The 21,964-nt window shown below is 44.5% G+C and overlaps 1 protein-coding gene and 1 long non-coding RNA gene across 5 annotated transcripts in view; one reads left to right on the top strand and one right to left on the bottom strand.

Moving 5' to 3' along the window:
- Window positions 1-15,503, top strand: part of FBXL16 (F-box and leucine rich repeat protein 16) — a 75,438-nt gene extending 59,935 nt beyond the window's left edge. For 3 of the 4 annotated variants that reach the window (XM_079952577.1, XM_079952576.1, XM_079952575.1), the window contains exons 5-8: window positions 2,495-2,579; window positions 4,046-4,109; window positions 5,192-12,815; window positions 12,875-15,503. In XM_079952577.1, coding sequence (XP_079808703.1) covers window positions 2,495-2,579; window positions 4,046-4,109; window positions 5,192-5,340 — 298 coding nt within the window. In that variant the 3' untranslated portion in view covers window positions 5,341-12,815; window positions 12,875-15,503. The remainder of the gene's footprint in view (window positions 1-2,494; window positions 2,580-4,045; window positions 4,110-5,191; window positions 12,816-12,874) is intronic. The other variant, XM_079952578.1, reaches the window with a different exon arrangement.
- LOC307202564 lies at window positions 12,734-18,465 on the bottom strand. Its single transcript, XR_013832928.1, has 3 exons — window positions 18,450-18,465; window positions 12,865-17,642; window positions 12,734-12,804 (listed from the first exon to the last, which is right to left on the bottom strand). It is a non-coding gene; the product is annotated as an uncharacterized lncRNA (long non-coding RNA).
- Window positions 18,466-21,964: the final 3,499 nt, after the last annotated feature.

Raw genomic sequence — 21,964 nt, 5'->3', positions numbered from 1 at the left:
TGCTGTAGATGACCCTGCTGGTGCAACGTCTTTATATGAGATTATGTTTCTAGCCCACCTTTCCTCCAATAAGCTCATGGTGGACTATATACTTCTTGTTTTATCCTCATAACCACCTTGTGAGGTAGGTGAGGCTGAGAGATGTTGACTGGCCCAAAGCCCACCAATGAGCTTCAGGGCTAATTTGAACCCTCTTCTTCTGTGTCCTGGCCTGGCATCCTAACAACTGCACCAGGCTGGCTCCAGTTATGCCAAGGCACTAATTATCTCAGCTGCTTCCCCACCATAACTTCAGGTACCAGTTGTGCTTGTAGCTTCTGATCTCTGGGCATCCGGAAAGGCCCTCCCCTCAGCCTAGGGACCGCACAGTCAGTGAAGCTTCTCTAATTCCATGCTGCCCCCTTGTGAGTTATCCTAGCACATGCAGAGAATCTGTGGGTCTCTCCAGACTATAGTGTGTGTATTCCGCAACATGTGCTTGACACAATCATAGGGCATTTGTGGTAAGTTTATTCTGCTTGCTTAGCTGTTCTGCGGTGCTTTTCCAATGCTACCAAATTATTCCTGTACAGAAGTGGAACAAAAGTGAGGCAACACCTCCCCACCCATTCCAGAACATTGTGGCATCTCCAGATAGGGAACAACCCTGTCTTGGATCCTGGAGAGTCTCTGCTAGGTAGTATAGACAACACTGAGCTAGATGGACCAGTTGTCTGACTTGGAGTAAGGCAGAGGCCAATGCTCCTATGAACATAAGAATAAATGCTAGATGAGACCAGTGGTCCAAGTCCAACATCCTGTTCCCCCAGTGGCCTACCAGATGCCTGTGGGAACTTTTGAGCAGGACAAGAGCATCCTCCTCTTTGGAGGCTTCCGAAAACTGGTATTCAGGAGCACAATGCCTCTGACTATGGAAGCAGAGCAAAGCCAACAAGGAAGTTGCAGGAGATGCGCTACCTGGAAATGAAGCAGTATGGCTGCCCCAAAGGTTCTACGGGTGCAACCAGTCATGAATTTAGGGTCACGTGTGACCACCCCACAAACATCATGAGCACAAATCATCATGAATGCACAATAAAAAGGACACTTGGAAGAGACCTGTTTTGGGGTGATGGGTGCTCCTTAATCATGCCAGTGTCCACATGGCGTCGTTGGCATCAAAATACCAACTTTTGTATGCCCTCGCCACCAAGTTAATCTGGATTTACCTTTGTAGAAGAAAATCTGATTTTAAAAAAGCCTTTTGGCAATAACCCATGTGCAATTTCTCCAAGACCTGTCTCCAGATTTAAGTCCTCATCCGGAAGCTGTTCTGGATGTGGAGATGTCTTCTAAGTAGTCAGCTCAAAATGCACTTGTGCCTCTCCAGAATGGAGCTCTTATGAAGAGGATTGGCCGACACAGTTCTGAAAGCTTCACAGCACTGATTGGCTGTCCGCTCTGATGTCACCGAGAAACACACACACACCCCGCCCCATCTCCCAGGTTCCTTCCTTCCAGTACAAAATGCATAGCAATGCATACATGCATTTAATGCCTAGTCTAGTTTGGTCCTCTGACAACTGCTGCTGTTCATTTTATTGGTGTTTCATTAAAAATGTGGTGTCAATTTGTTTTAAAATGCACATTGCCCAGGTTTTCATGGCAACACATTTGGAAAGGCTGGAGTGTAGCCAACTAAGTTTTACTCAGAGTACACTCGTTACAATGAATGGACATAACTCTGAGTAGAACTAACATTTGATACAACCTGATGGTTTTAGAAACTGTACCATCAAAAGGTCCCCTGCTTTCTCCCCCCCCCCAATACCTGCTGCTCCAGCTTTTTAAAAATTGTATCTAGTATTACTAATATTAAAAAATATGGTGCATACAGTATTTCAGCACATACAGTACTTAGTACATATAGGTATTATATTCATCAACAGCATCATACATCATATAAATAAAATCTATTGAATTATATCACACTGGCAGCCTCATATTTGGCTTCGCTAGGGAATTCTAAGGGGGAAAATATTGATTCAGTTTTGAAATCAGTTGTTAAGATCAGTACAGTTTTGAAAGGTGTGGCCCACCATCTTGATTCCAAATGGCTTCCAACTTTATCCAAACACAGATGAAACCTGCTCCTTGATTGAAGAATCCATCCTGCAAAATTGGGTTAGGATATATTAAGAGCTGTCCAGACACGGAGCAAACAGAGAAACAACTCTTCAAAAGATAGATGTAGATTATATAGAATTATTTATTTTATTTTATTTTATTTTATTATTTGTATTATGGTACATTTTCTAATATTCCAGCTCTCAAAATATGGAATCCATACATTACTCATCTCAGCATAAAAAAGGCATTTAAAAACATCAATTATACTGCTACTTTATATCAGTAATAAAAAGGGACTGGGCAGTTGAGAAGTTCCCCCTTTCCCCTTGCTCCTATTGCTCATGCTTTCCTCCTAACAGTTGCGATTTTCCCAACTCTTCTGCAGGTGTGTGCGGATCACAGATACCGGGCTCAGTTACTTGTCCACCATGTCATCTCTTAGGAACTTATACCTCCGTTGGTGCTGCCAGGTAGGTAATAGATAGGGCGGGCCCTACTAATAGACTGATGCAAGTGCCTCTGGCGGCAAATGTTGAGGGGCAGCAGGGGCAGCTCTCCCCCTGACATGACTTTCTTTGTTAGGCTTGAAGTACAATTCAATAGCAGCTCTAGCCAGCTTCTGTGTGTGGAAAGCAGGGTGGGATGCCACCTTGTCTTCAAGGGGCAAAATCTCTTGGGCAGACCCCAAGAATCCTCTGGTAATGGGGAAAGAACAGCCTAGTTCCTTCAATCTGTTGGCAGAGGCTATAAAGAGGTTGGGGAGGTGGGAAAGATTCCAGGGGTCTCCCTTTAAGCAATTCCTGCTTCCTGCTCTCTCCCCCAACAGCTGGCAAGTGGTGGCAGCTGCCAGGTCAGTGGGCAAATGACAATATTCTGGAGCTTCAGCTTGTCCTGGAGCCTCACCTTTGGGGAGGTGAGTCCTCTATTTGAAGGACTGACAACGGTGATGGCTGGTGCCCATTGGGACTAGCCAGAGCCAATGACAGGCACAGCCAACTAATTCTAGTTTTGTCTCCATCCTTTTCCCTGCTGAGTTCTACAAGGGCAACCACCGAGACTTAAGGAGGAGGAAGTTGACAGCTAGTGCCACATCTTGGATGGGCTGTAGGTATGAAGGCAGACAGGTGGGGGCTGGCTGAGGGCAGACTGAGGCTGGTGGGACAGTGCCCTATTTTCCCAAATGGACTGGCCTCCACCGCTCCAATATTTCGTTGATGAAAATACGGACAGAGATAGAGTTGGTCATCTGGTCCAATTTCTTTCTCAGTGTAAGAACTACAATACAGGATGCAACTGCTGTATCTTTGGGTAGGCCTTTGCTGCTAGATCTCAAGTCAACGAGAGCCCCCTGCTTCCTGAAGCAGAGTGTTCCACTGCTGAACAGCTCTAGCCATCAGGAAGTTTCTCCTAATGTTGTCATCTGCAGTATGTTGTCATCTACCTAATGTTGTCATCTGCAGAGAACCGGTCTGCTCCATCTTCCGCTTAACAGCCATTCAGACCTTTCAAGGCCACCATTATGTCTGCCTAGACCAGGTGTAGGGAACCTTCTGCTCTCCAGTTGTTACCGAACTACAACTCCCATAATCCCCAGCATGCATGGCCAGTGTCCAGGGCTGATAGGAGCTGTAGTTCAGCAACATCTGAAGGGCCAAAGGTTGCCCCAGACTTCTCTAGAAAGGTCATTTCCATAGCTGTCAACGTTTCCCTTTTTTTAAAGAGAAATTCCCTTACTCCAAATAGGATTCCTCACAAGAAAAGGGAAAAGTTGACAGCTAAGGTCATTTCACAGTCGGCACCCGTGCCAATAGAATACCCCCATATTAGCAAGACTTCAGGTCTTAAAAACGAGCATAGTTAACAGACTTAACCCACTTGCTTCTCAAGTAATAGCAATTCAGGCTCACAAACCCTCCCTCCTTCTCTCCTGTTTCAGGTTCAAGATTTTGGCCTGAAGCATCTGCTGGGAATGAGAAGTTTACGCCTTTTGTCTGTTGCTGGTGAGAGCCAAACTAAAGGGAAATTTTCTGATGCATGTCATGAATCCATTTGAACCCACCACTTTGCTGAGAACTCATTCATACAAACACTGTCACCACATTCTTTTTTGTGGGGTGGGGGCAGGGCAAAAGGGAAATAAGGGAAACTTTGGCTAGGGATTACACACTACCTCACCCTCTCCCCAGAGAGCTGAAAGTGGCAAAAGGGAATTGATAATACTCATTTCTTTGGTCATTTTACTTCAGAGCCGGGAAACCCTTTTCTGCCTAAGGCAGGCTTCCTCAACCTCTGCCCTCCAGATGTTTTGAGACTACAATTACCAGCATCCCTGACCACTGGTCCTGCTAGCTAGGGATCATGGGAGTTGTAGGCCAAAAACATATGGAGGGCCAAGGTTGAGGAAGCCTGGCCTAAGGGCTACATTGCCTCATGAGAACGATAATAATGTGCACAAAAATGCATACAACTGAGGTAAAATGTCTATTAAAACACTTATATTTGTGAAAATAATATTATAAAAATGCATTGTGTTCAAGGAAATGGCATACAAAAATGTGTAACCGGCCAAATTGCATAAAATGTGTATATTAGGATAAATTTGCACTAAAATACTGATGCAGTTTCATGCTAACTTTTTTAAAAGAATCATGAACTAGTGTGGAAATGTGGAGAACTGAACTTGAGGCTAGAGAAATGAGAAACCGAGAGAAACCGAAACTAACGAATTTGCGTGTCCCTAGGTTAGCTTCAGCTGAATTCAATGGGGATGACTTCTGAGGCCACATTAACACCACACATGTAAAGCACTATGACACTACTTTGAACAGGCATGGCTTCCCCCAAAGATTTCTGGGAGCTGCTGAGTGTTGTTAGGAGGCCCCTGTTCCCTTCCTCGAACTACACTTCCCAGAGTGGTTTCACAGTTAATCCCACTTTGCAGGGGGCTATTAAAAGTGGTATCAGAGTGCTTTAAATGTGACGTGTGAATGTGACCATTGTTAGCCTTGCTTGCTGTAAGTTGTGGTCATATGAATGAGTTGTTTCTTGTTCATGGGGTGCTCTCTGATTTTGGTCTTTCCAGGCTGTCCTCTCCTGACCACAACTGGGCTCTCGGGCCTCGTCCAGCTTCAAGACTTAGAAGAACTCGAGTTGACGAATTGTCCAGGGGCCACTCCAGAGCTTTTCAAATATTTTTCCCAACACTTGCCCCGTTGCATGGTGATCGAGTAAGCCACACCCTGGAAGAATCTGACCATCGTCTGGAGCCAGGTCCTCCAATCCCAACCCAGCACTGACCAACCAATCAGAGTCATGGTTTTATTTATTCATTTAATATATCTATATATATATTTTCTTTTCCGGGAGAGATGCTGTGACTTATAAACCACACATGCACTCACATGTACACTGAGAGAGAGAGAGAGAGAGAGATCAACACAACGTGTGGCAAATCATAAGCCAAGAGTTAGATCGTGCGTATGAATGACCAGCGCACTTTGCATGTGCGTCCACGTCCCATGAAGCCGTGGCAGTGGCAACTTGGAAGAAATCCCTCCTCAAGTTTGTAAAATCCCCATGCCTCCATCACCTCCCGTCTTCCTTGTAGTGATCTGTCCTGAAATCTTAATTTTTGAAAAAAAATAATGATGCTTAAAAAAAACAAAAACACAAAAAAAACAAAAACACAAATGAAAAACAAACAAAGTGGTATATGGAAAGAAACAAGAAACCGCTGTGGCAGATTGGCAAGTTGGTGGCAAAAGCTGCTGCTGCTCAGTGCTGGATCAAAAGTGGTTTCTGGCCAAGTGCTGGTGGGTAGAGGTTCGCCTGTGTCCCCCCTGCCCAGTCTTGGGTGGGTTGTAATGCAAGAATAAGGGGAGAGAGACCCCCTTGATGGCCTTCCCAGGTATGGATTCTGGATGGCCGAGCCTTCGGTTGAAACAGTCGGCGTCATTCGAGGTAGAGGTGGAAAGCTGAAGAAAAGAGATAGAGGAAGGTCAATTAAGGATGAATAATGGAGCGATTACGGATGCGTGTTGGGTTCCACCTCTGGATTCCAAGAATGGGACGCTGCAATGAAGTGTTTATAGGAGGAGACAAGGGAGGGAAGAAAATGATAGAATAAGCAAACCGATCAACGCTGTGAAAGAAAGCCTGGTCCCCGTGACTCTTGGGAGACCGGGGTGGATGGGTGCTCCCACAGGCAAAAGCTGGTGTTTTGACTGTAAGTCATCTTCACATGAAGAGAGCAAACCAAGGAGCAAATGTTTCCCAGGAAATGGATTTAACAAACAGTCACCTGAACAATCCTGGCTGACCCTGAGGTCATGCCATGCTTGGCAGACAGCCATCTGCCTCCCTCTGGGTTTTTTTTAAAAAAAATATTATTATTATTATTTTGCTAATGATGAAGGGTTTTTTCTCCTTCTTCTCTTCTTCCTCTCTTCGGAACAAACCCGCAGCTTTTGCATGCTCGCTTGCTTCCGTCTTGTGGTAAGGTAGACTCTGGATTTTGCTTCGTCTTGGGCAGGGCTGTGGGCAGCAGCCTTGACCCCGGGCTCGGCTTGTCTGTTCCAGTGTAAAGCTGGCGTGGCTTTGTATTTCCATCCACGTTCCATTTACTGATGCACAGGGATTTTTCAGCTGTGTCTTCTGCTTCCGCCCAGTGGAGATGGAGGCATCTCCTTCCCTGAACCTCCCGCAAACCACCCCCTTACACACCAGTTCCTTCCTTTCCTTACGCAATCCTGCCAACCGAAGTGGGCAATGCGGAGTAGGGGATGAGGGAGAGATTCGATTCAGTTTGTGTTCGAATACGAATCTACCTAATCCACACTTTCTGTAATGATACGCAAACCAAAACTACGGCCCTCCTTCGCACTTCTCTGAATTTTGCAATGCAGTTCCACAGCCAAGTAAATGTGCAAATTAAATATGCATATACTGGGGTGAAGAGTGCATAACAATGCATTTGTTAGTGAAAATAGCGTAGGAAAATTCATTAAAGCAAGGAAAACTGCTTTGCAAAAAAAAAAAAAGTGTATATTAGGAAGAATTCACACTAAAGAAAATACTGGTGAGTTTTCATGAAGGCTTTTTAATGGAAGAGACGCCAACCAGTGTGGAAATGTGGAGAACTCAGTTTAAGACTGGGAAACTGAGAAACCAAAATGGATAGGTTTACCCATCCCTACTCCAGAGTCTATTGCCCTGCCCTCTCCTGCGTCAAGGATCGGGCTGGCCATTGCTTGATGATCCTTGACTTCTTTTTAAACATTGCTTGGTAGCTTTTCAAAGTCCTTTTGGGGCTCTGTTGGCCCTTGGGTGCTGGAGGGCAACCTCAATAACTCAGGCACTCCACTCCCAACTATCCACCTACCCCTGCTGCAAGCTACCATGGAGATCCACCCCAAAGAGGCACAGGATCTACAGGATCTGGACAGGCATCTCTGAAGCAGCTAGGACGTGTTGTATCCTGGTGGTGGGATCTCCTGTCGGGATAGCTAGAGCCGCTGCTTTATTGATGAGCAATGCTCGCTTGCCATTGCCGCTCACTCTAGCACCTGTACACACACACACCCTTCTGGCCGATTCACTGCTTTGGAAGGAAAGGGAGGAAGCTCGCCTCCAAACAGCGAAGGCTTCTCTCCTTCTCCTTTTGGGGAATGGTAGAAAGAGAAGCTACTTCCAATTTCACTGGATGGTGCAAGTGTGTGTCCGCAGGCTAACCCAAGTCGCCACGGTGGCAGTCCTGTGCACCCTTACCTGGGAGTAAGACCTGTTGGACATGGTGGGCCTTACTTCAGACTAAGCATGCTTAGGATTGCACTGAGGGATGTAAGCCATGATTTGTGCCGTGTTTCTGCAGAAATGAGAGGAGGGATTTTTCAGGGAGGGCTCAGAAGACTTTTTCTGCCTCTCTTCTTGCATCTTGTTGCATGGGGCAAGTGTGTGCCCTCCTTGCAGGTTTTCCAGGTGTTTGCAGCCCTGTTTCCTTTTTCCACCCAGGCGGGACAAGCAAAGGGGCAGGAATGGATGCTGATCACCTGTTGCGTCCTGTTCTTCAGAGGCAGAGAAAGGGGATGTTGCAAATGGTACACGCAACCCAGGCAGGAGTCTAAGCTCCCCCTAGTGGCTTTTGCCCGAATTAACCTGGCTCGCTTGGAAGTCCAACACCCAAAGCAACCACCTGCACTGCCTATTGCCGCCCTCCCCGCCTGGCGCTGGCTGGGGCTGATGGGAGTTGTAGTTTGAAACACCTGGAGTGTGCCAGGTTGATGATAGCTGACCTATTGCTCTGGGCCAGCCCCAGATATTTTACTACACACTGTGCCATTTCCTATTCATGGTGTTTTGGTGGCCTTCTCATTACGGTTTTGTGGTGGCAGGTCCATTAGGGCAACCTCAGTCTGCCCTCAGCCAGCCTTCACGTGCCTGCCTTCTTTCTTACAACCAGTCCAGCAGGTGGCACTGCCTGTCAACTTCCCCCTCCTGTGTTGCCCTTGTAGAACCCAGCAGGCAGGAAGATGGGGGTAAAAGTAGAACTAGTTGGCTCTGCCAGCCATTAGCTCTGGCGCCACCTACTGTTGACCTCCCTGCCTTCTGCCCCACCAGTCCCAATGGGCACCAGCCACCGCCAAGCAACAATATTCCTCTAGTTTGTGGCTTGGAGAAACAGGAATGTGTGATGCCGAAGAAGCGGCCTCTGATTCTAATGTCCCCATCGTTCTTCCTGCAGCTAAGCCATCATCCCCAATACCAGCAGAAAGAGACCACAGGCACTGTCCAGCCCTACCTCTGTTGAGTCTTCCCAGCATTATCACTGCGCTGGGGCTTAATTTGAGCCGAGGATTCAGCTCCAGCACTAGTAATGCATTTTATATTGATACTGCTCACTAAAGGAGGACAGTCTCCCACCCCATCTCCCACTCCCTGCTCATCCCTCTCTCCCCACTGTACGACTACCTATTATTTCATTCATCTTTTAAAAGATGTACGGATCAAAGGTTTTCAAAAATATACAGAGCAACTTTCTTTCTTTCTTTTTGGCAGCTATGAGATTACTCACTGCCTTCCTCTCAGTTTTTAGAGCTCTGTTTACGTTCAGTGTTATCCTCAGAGCTCTACTACTGCATGAAGTGGTCCCGGTGGGGTCCTCCAGGAGAAAGCCTGAGACTCTTTGCATCACACATAGCAAGCACTGCATTTGCCTGCCCTTTTCTAGTCGCAGAACCCCTCACAATTCTGTCCCATATTTATGGCGTTAACTTCGCTTCTCTTATCAGTAGCTTTCCCACATACCCTGCAAGCAGTTCCCTCTTCAAGATTAACTGATAGGTCTGGTTTGCTACAGCCTCCTCCTCCCTTTAGCCCTCAAAGGCAGCAGCTCTTAGTCCTACGTTGAGCCCTGGCCTCTCCCAACCCAGCTGCACCTCCTCTTTATATATTGGCAGTGGAGGCTTGTCCATCACGGTGAGTGGGACACCCACCCCAGTCTGCCCCCAGCCAGTCTCCACCCACCTACCTTCTTACTCACATGCAACCCAGGAGGTGCCAGCACTGTCTATTGGCTTCCTCCTCCTTAGTCTCAGTGTTGCCCTTGCAGAATGCAGCAGGGAGTAGGAGGACGGGGACAAAACTAGAATGAGTTGGCTTTAGCTCTGCCTCCTGTTGGACGCCCCTGCTTTCTGCCTCACTAGTCCCCGGTGGGCACCAGTCATCACTGTATATTGGCAGAGGAGAACAGAGGACGAACAAGCTCCAGCTGGTGCCTTCTCAGAACATTAAACCTTTCTCCCCAGCTAAAGGTGTTTCCAGATGGGTGTTTCTTGTGGGATCTGGAGCTCTTCATGCATGCAGGAGTCCAGACAGTGTTACCGACATCAACTTGCCAGCCCATATTTAATTCAGCTGTACCTTTCCGGTGAAAACCCATTAAGTAAAAACCAAACCCATTGCCAATGACCCATTTGCAATATCTCAATGGCTTGATTATTATAAATTAAACCCTATCGAGAAGACCCTGAATCTCCTCAAAAGGTATAACAGAGATTTCCCCAACTTAGCGCCTTCCAGATGTTTTGGACCCATCAGTTCCATCCAGCACAGCCATTGGGAGTGACTAGTAAACCAACCAAAGTAAAGGTTGATGGAGTCTACCTAAGCTTTCCTTCTCACAGTTGAGAAAGAGTTCCCATGTGTTCCTGGAACTCTGGCTCGATTGTTATAAATTCAATGGCAATTCGTGTGTGTTTTTATCATCCTTGGCCAGGGATCTAACTATGTCTGCAGATCTTCTTAGCAGAACTAGAGTGCTTCCTTTCTTTGTGGATTCCCCAGAAATTATCTGGGAAACCAGCTGGGTTTGATGGAAATTGTAGTTCAAAACTTCTGGATGGCACCAGGTTGCTGAAGGCTGATTTAGAGGAAGGTTATATCCAGTCATTCATTCATTCATTAAAAAAAAAAAAAGAATCATTTGCATTTTTCAAAAAACAAATAAATAAGGAAAACCCTCTCATGCAGCATTTCATAACACCCTGCTTGTTTGGATAAAGACATAAGGTAAAATAAATATGAGATTAACTGAGAGCTAGTAAACCTGTGGCCCTCCAGATGTTGTTGGACTGCAACTCTCATCAGCCCCAGCTAGCATGGCCAATGCAACATCAGGAGAGCCACAGGTTCTCCATCCCTTGTTTAGCCATTCAGGCCTAGTTTATTTATTTCAGACATTTCTGCCCAACCTATTTCTCCAAAGAGACTCAAGGCAGCTAAAAAAAGTAATGAAACCAGAATGAAACCATCTTTAAAAGTCCTGCTATACACTGAGATTAATGCTAACCACATCCAACCTGTTTTACAAATTTCCAAGGCATGTTTACTCAGAAGCAAGTCCCCATAGGGATGCCATGGGGTTTGCTCCCTGCTCATTGGGGGTGCTTAGGAGACCACAGAGAAGAAAGATTTTCCATGTTTACCATTTGATACACCCTAACTAGATGTCTGGGTTCAAAGAGCTTGGGGAGGGGGGGAGGGTTGAAGCGCTGCGGGTCATTTTGCATGAAGAGGGATGGGCTGGGGGGGGAGACTCAATTTGTTTGTGAATCTTCTGTGAACAGGAAAAATCCATCCCAACCAATCATCATCTGATAAACCCTCCACTTGGGCCAACCAACTGGCTCAGCTCTGCCACCGCATAGAGGCCCAGCTTCTCCACGCAAACCTCACCTGGGCAGGATTCCAGCAAAAGGCAACCACCTGTCCTGGATGGACTATGGACCTCCTGTGCTTGGCGATAAAGTGGTCCTGCATTGTTCCAAAGGATGTGTTTGGACACACACAGGCTTCTTTCATTTGTATGGGACTCACACGAACAAACTTGGTTTGACAACCACTTTCTTTTTTTAAACAGCAACAACAGAACTTTAATTACAAGAAATTTTGTTGCCATAACATCTTTGTAAAGCTTTAAGCTATTTTTTAAGATGATGTTTTACAACCTCCTGCTCTTTCAATCTGCCCTCCTCATCCTGCCCCAAGTGCATGATGGTTTGGGTGGGCTAAGTGTGGGACTGGGGTCGGGGTTCTTGTCTGTTGTGGGCCATAGCTGAGGTTGCTAGTCACATAATTTGAGCTGCCTCCCGCCCTTTGAACTCTCCTGAAGTTTGGTTGGTGGGAGTGTTGAATCAATGATAAATGCATGAAGGGAAATGAATCTGATTTTTACCAGCTTCAGGCTTCTCAAAGCTTGGGTCATTGGAAAACTCTGGTCACTGATGCAAAAAACCCATTGTCTCTAATGTAGAAATAGGGTGAACATTCCTATAATGGAGTTTTATTTCACCCTATGAATTGTTTACACTGGTAACCAGGCAGTTAAATTGTTTTAATTGCATTGAAACCAGCAGATTGTTTCCCCTCCCTTGAATTTTTATTAAAGCTTGAAAGAACAAAGAAAAAAAGGATAAAGAAATAAATATCAAATATCAAGCATTTTTAACATAAAAATTAAAAGAAAATAGATAAAGATGAGAAGAAAAAAGAAAAGGAGAAAACTTTAGATTCTCCGTCTATCAGCTTTAAAAACTCATGTAATGTTCTTACGTCATAACAATATTCATGAGGCCAGCAGACCTTAGAGCTGGTAGGTGTTTAGTTAATTGATTGATATATTTGAATGCAGCTTAATTGCCAAGGTGGCTTCGAAGTAATTTACAAGTGTGAAACAAAATATAAAAATAAACAAAGACACATCATTAAGATACACTATAATACAACATCATCAAAACGTTAACATAAACAGCCACCAATAAAATCAAACAACAACAAAAACAAGCCCATTAAAACAGCAAAGCAGTTAAAGCAGGAGATTCAAGCGGGAGATCAGAGAAATGCTTGTTTAGCCAGATGTGTCTTCAAGATCCAGTGGAATGCCAATACTGATGGGGCACCTCGTATATCAGCAGAGGAGCATTCCAGAAAACTGGTGCTACCTGTGGAAAAAGCCCACCACTGTGCTATAACAAGCTAGTAATCATATGTGCATTAATCAGCTGATGGCTCTAACAGCAGGTTGTTGTTTTTTTTCATAGGCCCTTCAGTATGTGGCCCTTCAATATGTGGTTACAGACAACTCAATACAGTTAATCTATATAATCAGTGGTTTTTTCCTAGAAAAAATAGGTGCCGGTACTCACCATGAAGTTGTTACAGTAGGTGTCATACATTTTAACCAAAAAGAGGTGCTGGCACTCAACATGAGGTTGTTACAGTAAGTGCCACACTTTTTAACAACAACAACAAAAAGAGGTGCCAGTATTGCGTACCCTTGAGTACCCCCTGAAAAAAAACACACAACAATACTGCATAGAATATTTTCCACACCCAAAGGCCAGTACAAAATGGAGGCCTTGACCTGATGTCAAAATGTGTACAGCAGTGGCGTGTGGCCATTGGACTAAGGGGATTAGGCTAGTCCCCTAAATGTTCCCCTGGGGCCTCCTTCCCAAAGCCTGGGAAGCTTTTGCCTGGCTTAGGGAAGAAGGCACGAGGCTCTGATGGACCCATCCTGCCATCTTCCCAAAGCCCATCCGGCTTTTGGAAGGAGGCAGGAAGGCTCCAGCATCCTGTCAGAGCCCTGGCACCTCCTTCCCAAAGCCCGAGAGGGAGGTGCAATGCTCATGTGCGTGACATCAGGATGTCACAACATCACAGTGCATGACATCAACCCCACCCCACCCCTCATAAGCTAGTGCCTCTGGCCCTAATTGTTCCCCTATGAAAAATTTCACCGCACACCACTGGTATACAGTGATGAGCCTAGAAGGGATAGCATTCAACAATTTAGGGGCCACCACAGAATGCACCCTGCTGTGCATCGCTGTTCCCAAAACTTCACTTGGCAGCCAAATTGCCAGCAGGGCCTCCCCTGTAGAATGCAACAAGCAGGCAACTGATCTAAAAGCGTTTCCACTCTGCTCTTTATGCAAAAAGTATCCCAGAGAAACTTACATGTGATCAATAACAAAAAAAGACAGTCCCTGCCCACAGGTGTACAATCTAAAAGATACCAAGAAAAGGGGAAAGGGGACATGGAGGGAAGAGGAAAACAAGCAAACTCAGGCAACAGTTCTTAAAATTCTGGAAGTGGAGGAGCCAAATGGAACTGACCTCCGCAGAGCTGTTGGGGTGCGACCAGCTTTCCATTTCTCCCTTTGTGATTGGACTGCCACAGATATAATACTGCATGCAGGACTTTTACTGTATCCTGGGTGTTTTTCAGTGGAAGCTCATTCACACATTCAGTTATCCACCGTGAATAGGGGTGGGGGATAAATTCAATTCAATTTTTAAAATGTGCATAAATCCACACAAAGAATGCTGATGTGTTTTCATGAGCACTTTAAAAATGAAACTGATGTGGAAATGTAGAGAACTGAAATTAGGACTGGAAAAAGGAGAAACTGAGAGAAACTGAAATTGACAGATTTGCCCATTCCTAGTCATTTTCAAGGGCACATCCAGAGCATCTTAGGCAGAGATGGGGAAACTGTGTCCTATCTGATGTTTCTAGTCTACAGTTTCCATCATCCCTGGCTTTCGGCCATGCTACCTGGGTAGAATGGGAGCTGGAGTCCAAGAACATCTGGAAGGCCATAGGTTCCACATCCCTGATATACAGCTACAAACAAACAAACAAACAAACATGTTTGGACTGTATGTTGGGCAAAATATTCCTGTATTGGAGACAGCTGGACTAGAAGACCCTCACGGTCCCTTCCAACTCTACAATTCTATGAGTTTATATGTGCCAAGCAGCCCTGGCTCTCACCTGATACAACACATGGGTCAATCGCACCACAATGTTCAGAGTTTTCCATGGCCCCACTTGAGACTCTCATGGGAAGGGAGAGGCAAGGAAGGTTTGAGGTTGGGGGTGCAGAACAAGAAGCCATGGAGCAGAGAGTGCCTTCAGAAAGGATGTTTGTGCGTGTATTTATTTTTTTCCTTCTAAAGGAGAGGGGTGCTATCAGGATTTATTATTGAACCAGAGTTTTTCCAGGAAATCACTTTCTCTTGCTGGAGTCAACCATATTATTATTGGTGACAAGGGAGGCACTGTAATGAAACATCCCGGTGGAGGAGTCAATGGCCAAGTCCCAGGCAAAGCAGGCTATGCCACTAAATGAAAGTGGATGCCATAGTTTTTTTTGCCATGTTATGCTTTGAGATGACAGTAAGTTGGCACGTTTTCTGGGACAACTATAATGTTCTCCTGCAACTCACGGATGAAAATAATTGATCACATTTCCAGGCTTCCCATTGGTCATTGTGAGAACAGATGGTAGAGTAGAGGGACCTTTTGGTCTGATCCCATAGGGCTCTTTTTATAATCTTAACTGTGAGGACTGCTGCGGTGGACTGGCTAAGAGCTATGAGCCAGGAAGTCTCTGGTTCAGATCTGGCCTTTGCCATGAACCTGATGGGTAGCTTTAGCAGGATGATCCATCTCATGCTTGGCTTCCCCATTTGTGTTTTGAGGACAGCAGTACCGAGATATAACATATGTGAGTTACTGGAAACACCATAAATTTGTTAGCATGTTTAAAGCACATAGCTTATGCCAAAGAACCCTGCAAACTGCAGTTGGCCCTTCACAGACCTACAGTTCCAAGCACCCTTAACTATAGTTCCCAGGTTTCTTTGGAGGGAAATTGTGTGTGCTAAATGTGTTTCAAATATATGGTGTGGGTGAGTCCGTCTTTCGAGAACACTGTCACACTCTTCCTGTACGCTTTCTTAGAACTCTGACCTTGTCACTGCTTGTTCGGTTTCACTAGAGTACTGTCTTATTGTTAGAATCATTCCTATAAATACCTTTCACCCCCCCCCCCCAAAAAAAAAGTTATAGGAGAGGTATGAGAAACCTGGGACAGTCCAGGTGTTTTTGGACCTCAGCTTCCATTATCCCTTACTATTGGGTATGCAGGTGGGAGTTTGAGTCCAAAATTTGGAGGGCAAGGGTTCCCAGCAACAATGCTTCCTACAGCTGAGATTGGAGGAGGGATCTTAACTCCTGGTCTTCACCTGAGACCTTGAAGAATCATTTACAGCAGGCAACCATGGACTGGAGAGATAAATAGTCTGCGAATTAGGCAGCTTTCTTTCTATGTTTCATGGGGGGCATTCTTACACCCTTTAACAGTCTTACACCCTTTAAGAATCCTGGGAACTCTAGCTCTATGTGGTGTTTCCTAACAACTCTCAGCAGCCTTAACAAACTACACTTCCCAAGGTTCTTTGGGGGAGGCCACGATAGTTAAAAGTGGCATAAGAGTGCTTTAAATGTATGGGGTTGATGTGACCTGAGACTGCTCAACCTTTTTCCCTGTTCGCTCTCCCTTTCTGCTTCTTTAAGGCCTCATATTCATGTTTGCTCAGAAGTGCATTCCCACTTCATTCAGCGGGTCTTGCTCCCGAGTAAGTGTGCACAGGACTGCAGCCTTAAACTTGCAAAGCTTCCCCATTTAGATCATGTCTAGGGTAAATGTGGGTTGTATCCAATGTTAGTGCAGCTCAGAAATTAACACAACAAAGATCCATTAATTTCAGTAGGTCTACTCTAAGTAAAACTAAATTGAATACCATTCATTGTGTCCTGTTAGAGAGGCTATCCCTGGATATGAAAATGTCCTCTGTTTGAAAGGTCATCTGGTCCTGTTTCGATATTTAAAAACTCTTAAGAAGGGAAGGCAGGAGGGGTGTTGAGGTCACCCGTCAGTAGTTCACATCTGGAGAGCAAACTGAGCAACCACAGAGGGCACCTGCTCACAGTCTTCCTGACTAGGATGTGGTGGATTTACAGTATTTCTATTTAAATTGAATTCAATTAGTTCCAAATCTATGCATTTATAGGCGTAAATTAGCATGCACACATTTTGTGTGGATGTGTTTCATCTTCTGGAAGTGCGTGTGTGAAGTATTTCCCCATTTTGCGATGCACAAACGAACGCCACCTTGCCCATGATCCTCGAGTGGGAGAGCAATAAGCCAAGGGACTGGTCCGTGATTTTCTGCTCATTAGATGTAAATAGATCCGAAGGTCAAAATGGGACAATGGAATAATTGAGTCTGGCCATTTTGTCATTTACAGGCCAGACACATTCCCCCTAGTTAATATTATATCAAACCCATTAAAGACTTTATTAGTCTAAACGCACTCACATTGTTTTAATGCCACATTTGTTAAAGAGGCCTTAATTGCTGTAATAATTGAGAGAGTGACCTTGAAGAAGCTCTGGCAATGAAGGGAATGCACACAAGGCATTTTAGTTTATTTTTTTGCTTTAATCTGCCTCCTGGAGCAGTAGTCCAAGGGCCATGAGAGGGACACAAAGAGCTTTCCAGAGATAAAATTGTGTTATTGCTAGCTAGTGAAAAAGAAATTTATGGGAGAAAAATAGTATTTAAAAGCAGGGCAACGCCAATACATTTTGAATCGGAAGGAGAAAATCCACATGGTGCACACACAGCCCTCCTCACACAGATCAAAATCAGACACGACCCACTGGAACATTGTTGTTGTTCCTGCTGTTGCTACGATGTCTTATCCGTCCTTCACCCTAAAGTCCAAGGGCAGATTATAACAATTGAAAGTGCAACACTAAGGAAAGTTTTTAAAACTTACAATCCTCCCCCCAAAACCCCCCACCACAATCCCCAAAAAGTGTGTACTGTATGCCTCTATCAAGCTGCCCCTGTTCTCCGATTCCTATTCCTGGTAATCCACTATGGCTAATGTGTTTTGGCCTTTTGTGAAGTGCCTTCTTAAAAATTTGCGAGTGCTAAAGTTGTCATTCTACACAGGGTTCATCTCTCCCTGCCAGTTTCCGGATGTGAAGCATCTTGAGGGTGATGGATGAATCTTGTCCCTAACACACATTCTGGTAAATTGCATGTGCATGGGCGTGAGAATTCCCAGGCCAGCCCCATCATTGGGCAGTGAGGTGGACACTTCAGGTGACACACACCTGAGCCTCCATCCTAGCATCAGCAAACTTTGATTTTCTTTCTGGTCTTGTAACCTCTAAGCTGCCCTGCTGCCTTCAGTGCAGTGGAGAAAACTGCCCCCAATGCCATGGTGGAAGTGAAAGTCAATTGCCAGCCTGGTCTGATTCTATATGTTAGAATGGCAGGGGTAGCAGCATGTCATCATTCCCTAAGTTGTCAAATTCCCTCCTCAGAGAGATGCATCTGGCTTCTTCACTTTCGATGTACCTCTTTACCCTGGCCTTTGGCACCCAAGATGTGTTTATAGGGCTCACCTTATTCCCTTGATTGTAATCTGTTTTGATTGTTTTGAATTTTAAATTGTCATAACCCACCCCTGGACCTGCTGGTGAAAGGTGGGTAATAAATTCAACATCACCTTATCCTTCGCCTCAGGCAGAAAAATGCATTGGGCCAGCCTTGCAATGCAAAGTACCATTTCACACGGCGGTGACCAACAGTGGCGTAGCGTGGGGGGTGCAGGGGGGGCCAGCCGCACCGGGCGCAACATCTGGGGGTTAGGGTTAGGGGGTGCAAGTCCACAGGTTAGGGGGCGCAAATCCACGGGTTAGGGGGTGCAAATTACTTGCCTTGCCCCGGGTGCTGACAACCCACGCTACGCCACTGGTGACCAATGCATAGTTTGAATACTTATATTGTTACGACTATTCTTATAACTTTAATTAAGAGGACAAACAGCTGCTTGGCTTGTAAATCAAGCTATTGCAGTGTTACCCAAAATGGGGATTCAGAGTAGAACCTTCAGCAGTGTGTCTTTTCACACACACACACACACACACACACACACACACACAATCATGCAGAGTGCTAATTCACTCTCTATTTTAGTCCATTCCAGTTTTCTTTCATTAGGCATTTACCATTCTAATCTGGACAAGAAATCATAGGAATGCAAAGATTCATTCATTTATTATCCAAAGCAGCCTGAAGTGGGGGAGGGGGAGAGAGAGAGGGAGAGATCAGCTAAAAAACTATTTGCATTTCAGACTGAGCACAAATTGGGCAACTCTCATTGTTTCAGAAAACTGCATTCCAACTTTGATAAATTGCTGTGATTTGGGGTACCATTTTAAAAAATAAATTGCTAATAGCAATCTATTTATCATTGTTGCTACAAAATTGTTTTAAGTTTTGTTTATAGATTATTTTAAATGGCCATTTCTGCACATTTAAATGTTTTTGGGTTTTACTAATGATCCTGTCTACTGCAACCATGAAGCTTATTGATGTTCCTTTTAATTATCATCTATTATTATACTATAATATAATAACCAATCATTAGTGGTATTTCCACCATTGTTTGAGTTCAGTGGAAAACACATTCTTGGGAATTCCATTGGCTTAAATATCAGCCTAGGTAGTAGCTTTAAGCCTTTCAGTTTGCAATCTCTGGTTTGAGCAAACCAGTGCTATTTTGCTAGAAAAAGAGGTGTTGAAACTCACTATGAATGTCTCCCTTGTTCTCTTATAATGGCAATGGAGCCTACCTTAGAGATGCCAGAACTCAGTTTCGGCAAATTCTGGATAAAAAAAAAAAGCCCTGGAGCTAACTATGGTTAAAGTGAATAATATATTGCTCCACCATGATTAGATAAGAACGGAATATAATTTTTAATTTTAATATATGTATGCTAGGAAGAGCAAGAGAGTGATAATCCATATGCAATAATTTTATTTATTTATTTGAATCATTTCTATATCCCTTTACAATTCTGATAATATCCTCATTTAGAGAAGCGTAATTAACAGGAAGGCAAAATATTCTCATAAACATAGGGAAATGTTCTCTTAAATATGATTAGGAGATGGGGAACATTCCATGTGCACTGTTGGGCCTTTCAATGAAAGAAGAGATGAGGAAAGGTATCAGGCAGAGACACGGAGGTGGGGGGGGGAATTGTAAGGGAAAGATATGAAGGATAGAAATGTGCTTAAGATCAGTCACTTGTTCTATACAACTGCAATATCTTGATTTACTTGTGTTATGGAGCAGGGTGGCAGTGCATTCCTATACAGTAAGTCCCACTAAGTTCAGTAGAGCTTACTCCCAAATAAGTGGATATAGGATTGCTCCCTGAGAAAGGTGACTCCACTTCATGCAAGAGTTCTGACAATGTATTGGTCCGAATTTAGGGCATAACTCATTAGGAATTTCTCCTGGGCAAGCCGCATTGACACCAATGAGAATTGCTCATTCATTTTAGCCGGGCTTGTGCAAAGGAACACCTTCAGTGGGTTGTGCCTGCCATTCTCCTTAGCACCCCTGTTTTAAAGTGTCCACTGGTCCAAAGTATTATTTAAAGCTATTGAAGCTGAGATGTTTCAAATTACTATAAAAAGGGGAAAGAAAAATAAAATTCTGAAAACCATTTTCTTACTGTACATACAAGCCTCCTTCTCCTGTATATTCTGAAGATATAACCTTATATTTGGTAAGTGTTTCTTGTGCTATTTTATCACGTGATCTGTTTATAAAAATATATATTAAAAAAATTAAAAATACAGAATATCTGATTTACTTTTTTACACCCACGTCATTGTATGGTAATGTATATAAAAATATACTTGAAGCTGACCACCTTACCTGTGCAAATTCAAGATCTAACAGCACAGGGCTGAATCAGAAAGTTGGCGGGTGCCTTGTAAGACACCTGTGTCCACATCATACATTTGAAGAGCATTACTTATTTCTACTTATTATTATTATTATTATTATTATTATTACAGAATCCTGGGAACCGTAGTTTAGCCCTCACAGAGGTAAATTCCTGGCACCTTCAACAAACCACAGTTCCCAGGATTATTTGGAAAAGTAATGTGCTTTAAATATTTTATGTGTATGCAGCCCTTGTCCAGCCTACTGCTCAATGTACAGCATCCCCAGCAGAACAGGGCCACATCACATATTGCACAAAACATTTATATAAAAGGGGGGAAAGGAGGACTTTCTGTGCTAGAAAGAACGTGCAACTTCCAAATGAATGCCCATGCAGTGGGAAACACGCATCTGTGAGCATCACATGTGATGATACACACACGGTTTCACGGGTGAAGCCAGGATTTTTGTTGGGGAGGGGCAGGCCTTTTGTTGGGGAGGCAGAACCTCAGTTTGTTATGTACCTTTATTGATTTTTATTGATTTGAGGGGGCAGCTGCCCCTCCCTGCCTATGTCAATGCATGGTTTGCATATTATTGCCTACACAAAAATGTGTACTGTAGGATCTCACAATGACAGCTGTTCCCAGTATGCATAAGGGGGCACACTAATGCAAGGGGCTAAGGGGTTCCTTGCAAAATTAAGCCACTATTTTGGATGCAGCATTTCCCTGATATGTCCCCCTGGAGTGTTGAAGCCCTGTGAACATAGTAATAGTAATAATAATAATTTATTATTTATACTCCACCCATCTGGCTGGGTTTCCCCAGCCACTCTGGGCGGCTTCCAACACAATATTAAAATAAAGTAATACATCAAACATTAAAAGCTTCCCTAAACAGGGCTGCCTTCAGATGTCGTCTAAAAGTCTGGTAGGAAGCCAAGTCAGACTAGGATGGAGGCTGGTCCATCTAACTCAGTATTGGCTACACTGACTGTCAGCAGTTCTCCAGGGTTTCAGAACTGTGCGACTCCCAGTCCTACGCCTAGAGATGCCGGGGGATTGAACCTAGAATCTTCTGCATACAAAGCTCAGGCCTTTCACCTGTGTGCAGTGTTGATCTCCCACTCTGTCAGAATATGGGCAACAGAATCTCAGGGGAGAAAAGAAGAACCAAAAACTCCTTGATACAGGTGGAGCAACAGCGGACAGAGATGGCAGGGGCGAAGTGTTCCAAAGCGTGACCATTGTCCAGAAGCAACTGTAAGAGGTACCTTACAGCTTTCCATCAGGCTCTCATCCAGTGTGGTGGCAACCATTATATACGATAATCTTTATTGTCATTGTCCCATACAGAACAACGAAATTACCAAGTAAACCCAGTTTTAACCTGGGGCGGGGATTGCATCCAAGTACCAAAAATGTGGCAACTGTAAAACCAGTGAAAACCAATGGACAGTTAGATTTCGTACTCCGGATGGGGTGATTCTATTTCAAGGCTTGCATGTTTTTCAAAGAAAAAAAAGAAAGGCAGCATGTCAGGGAGAACGATTCTAGCCCCGACCACTCCCTGCCGTGCTAGTTTTCTACATGCAGGATTATCAATAAATAAAATACACGGGAGCATTGAAAAACGCGACTTCCCCGCCCCCCGCCCGCGATCCTGCGGGAAAGCGCAGCCGGG

This window comes from Podarcis cretensis (genome assembly GCF_951804945.1).
Source record: "Podarcis cretensis genome assembly, chromosome: 14".
NCBI classification, from domain to species: Eukaryota; Metazoa; Chordata; class Lepidosauria; order Squamata; family Lacertidae; genus Podarcis; species Podarcis cretensis.
Note: the sequence above shows the minus strand (reverse complement) of the source record. Positions and strands in the feature narration are given on the sequence as shown.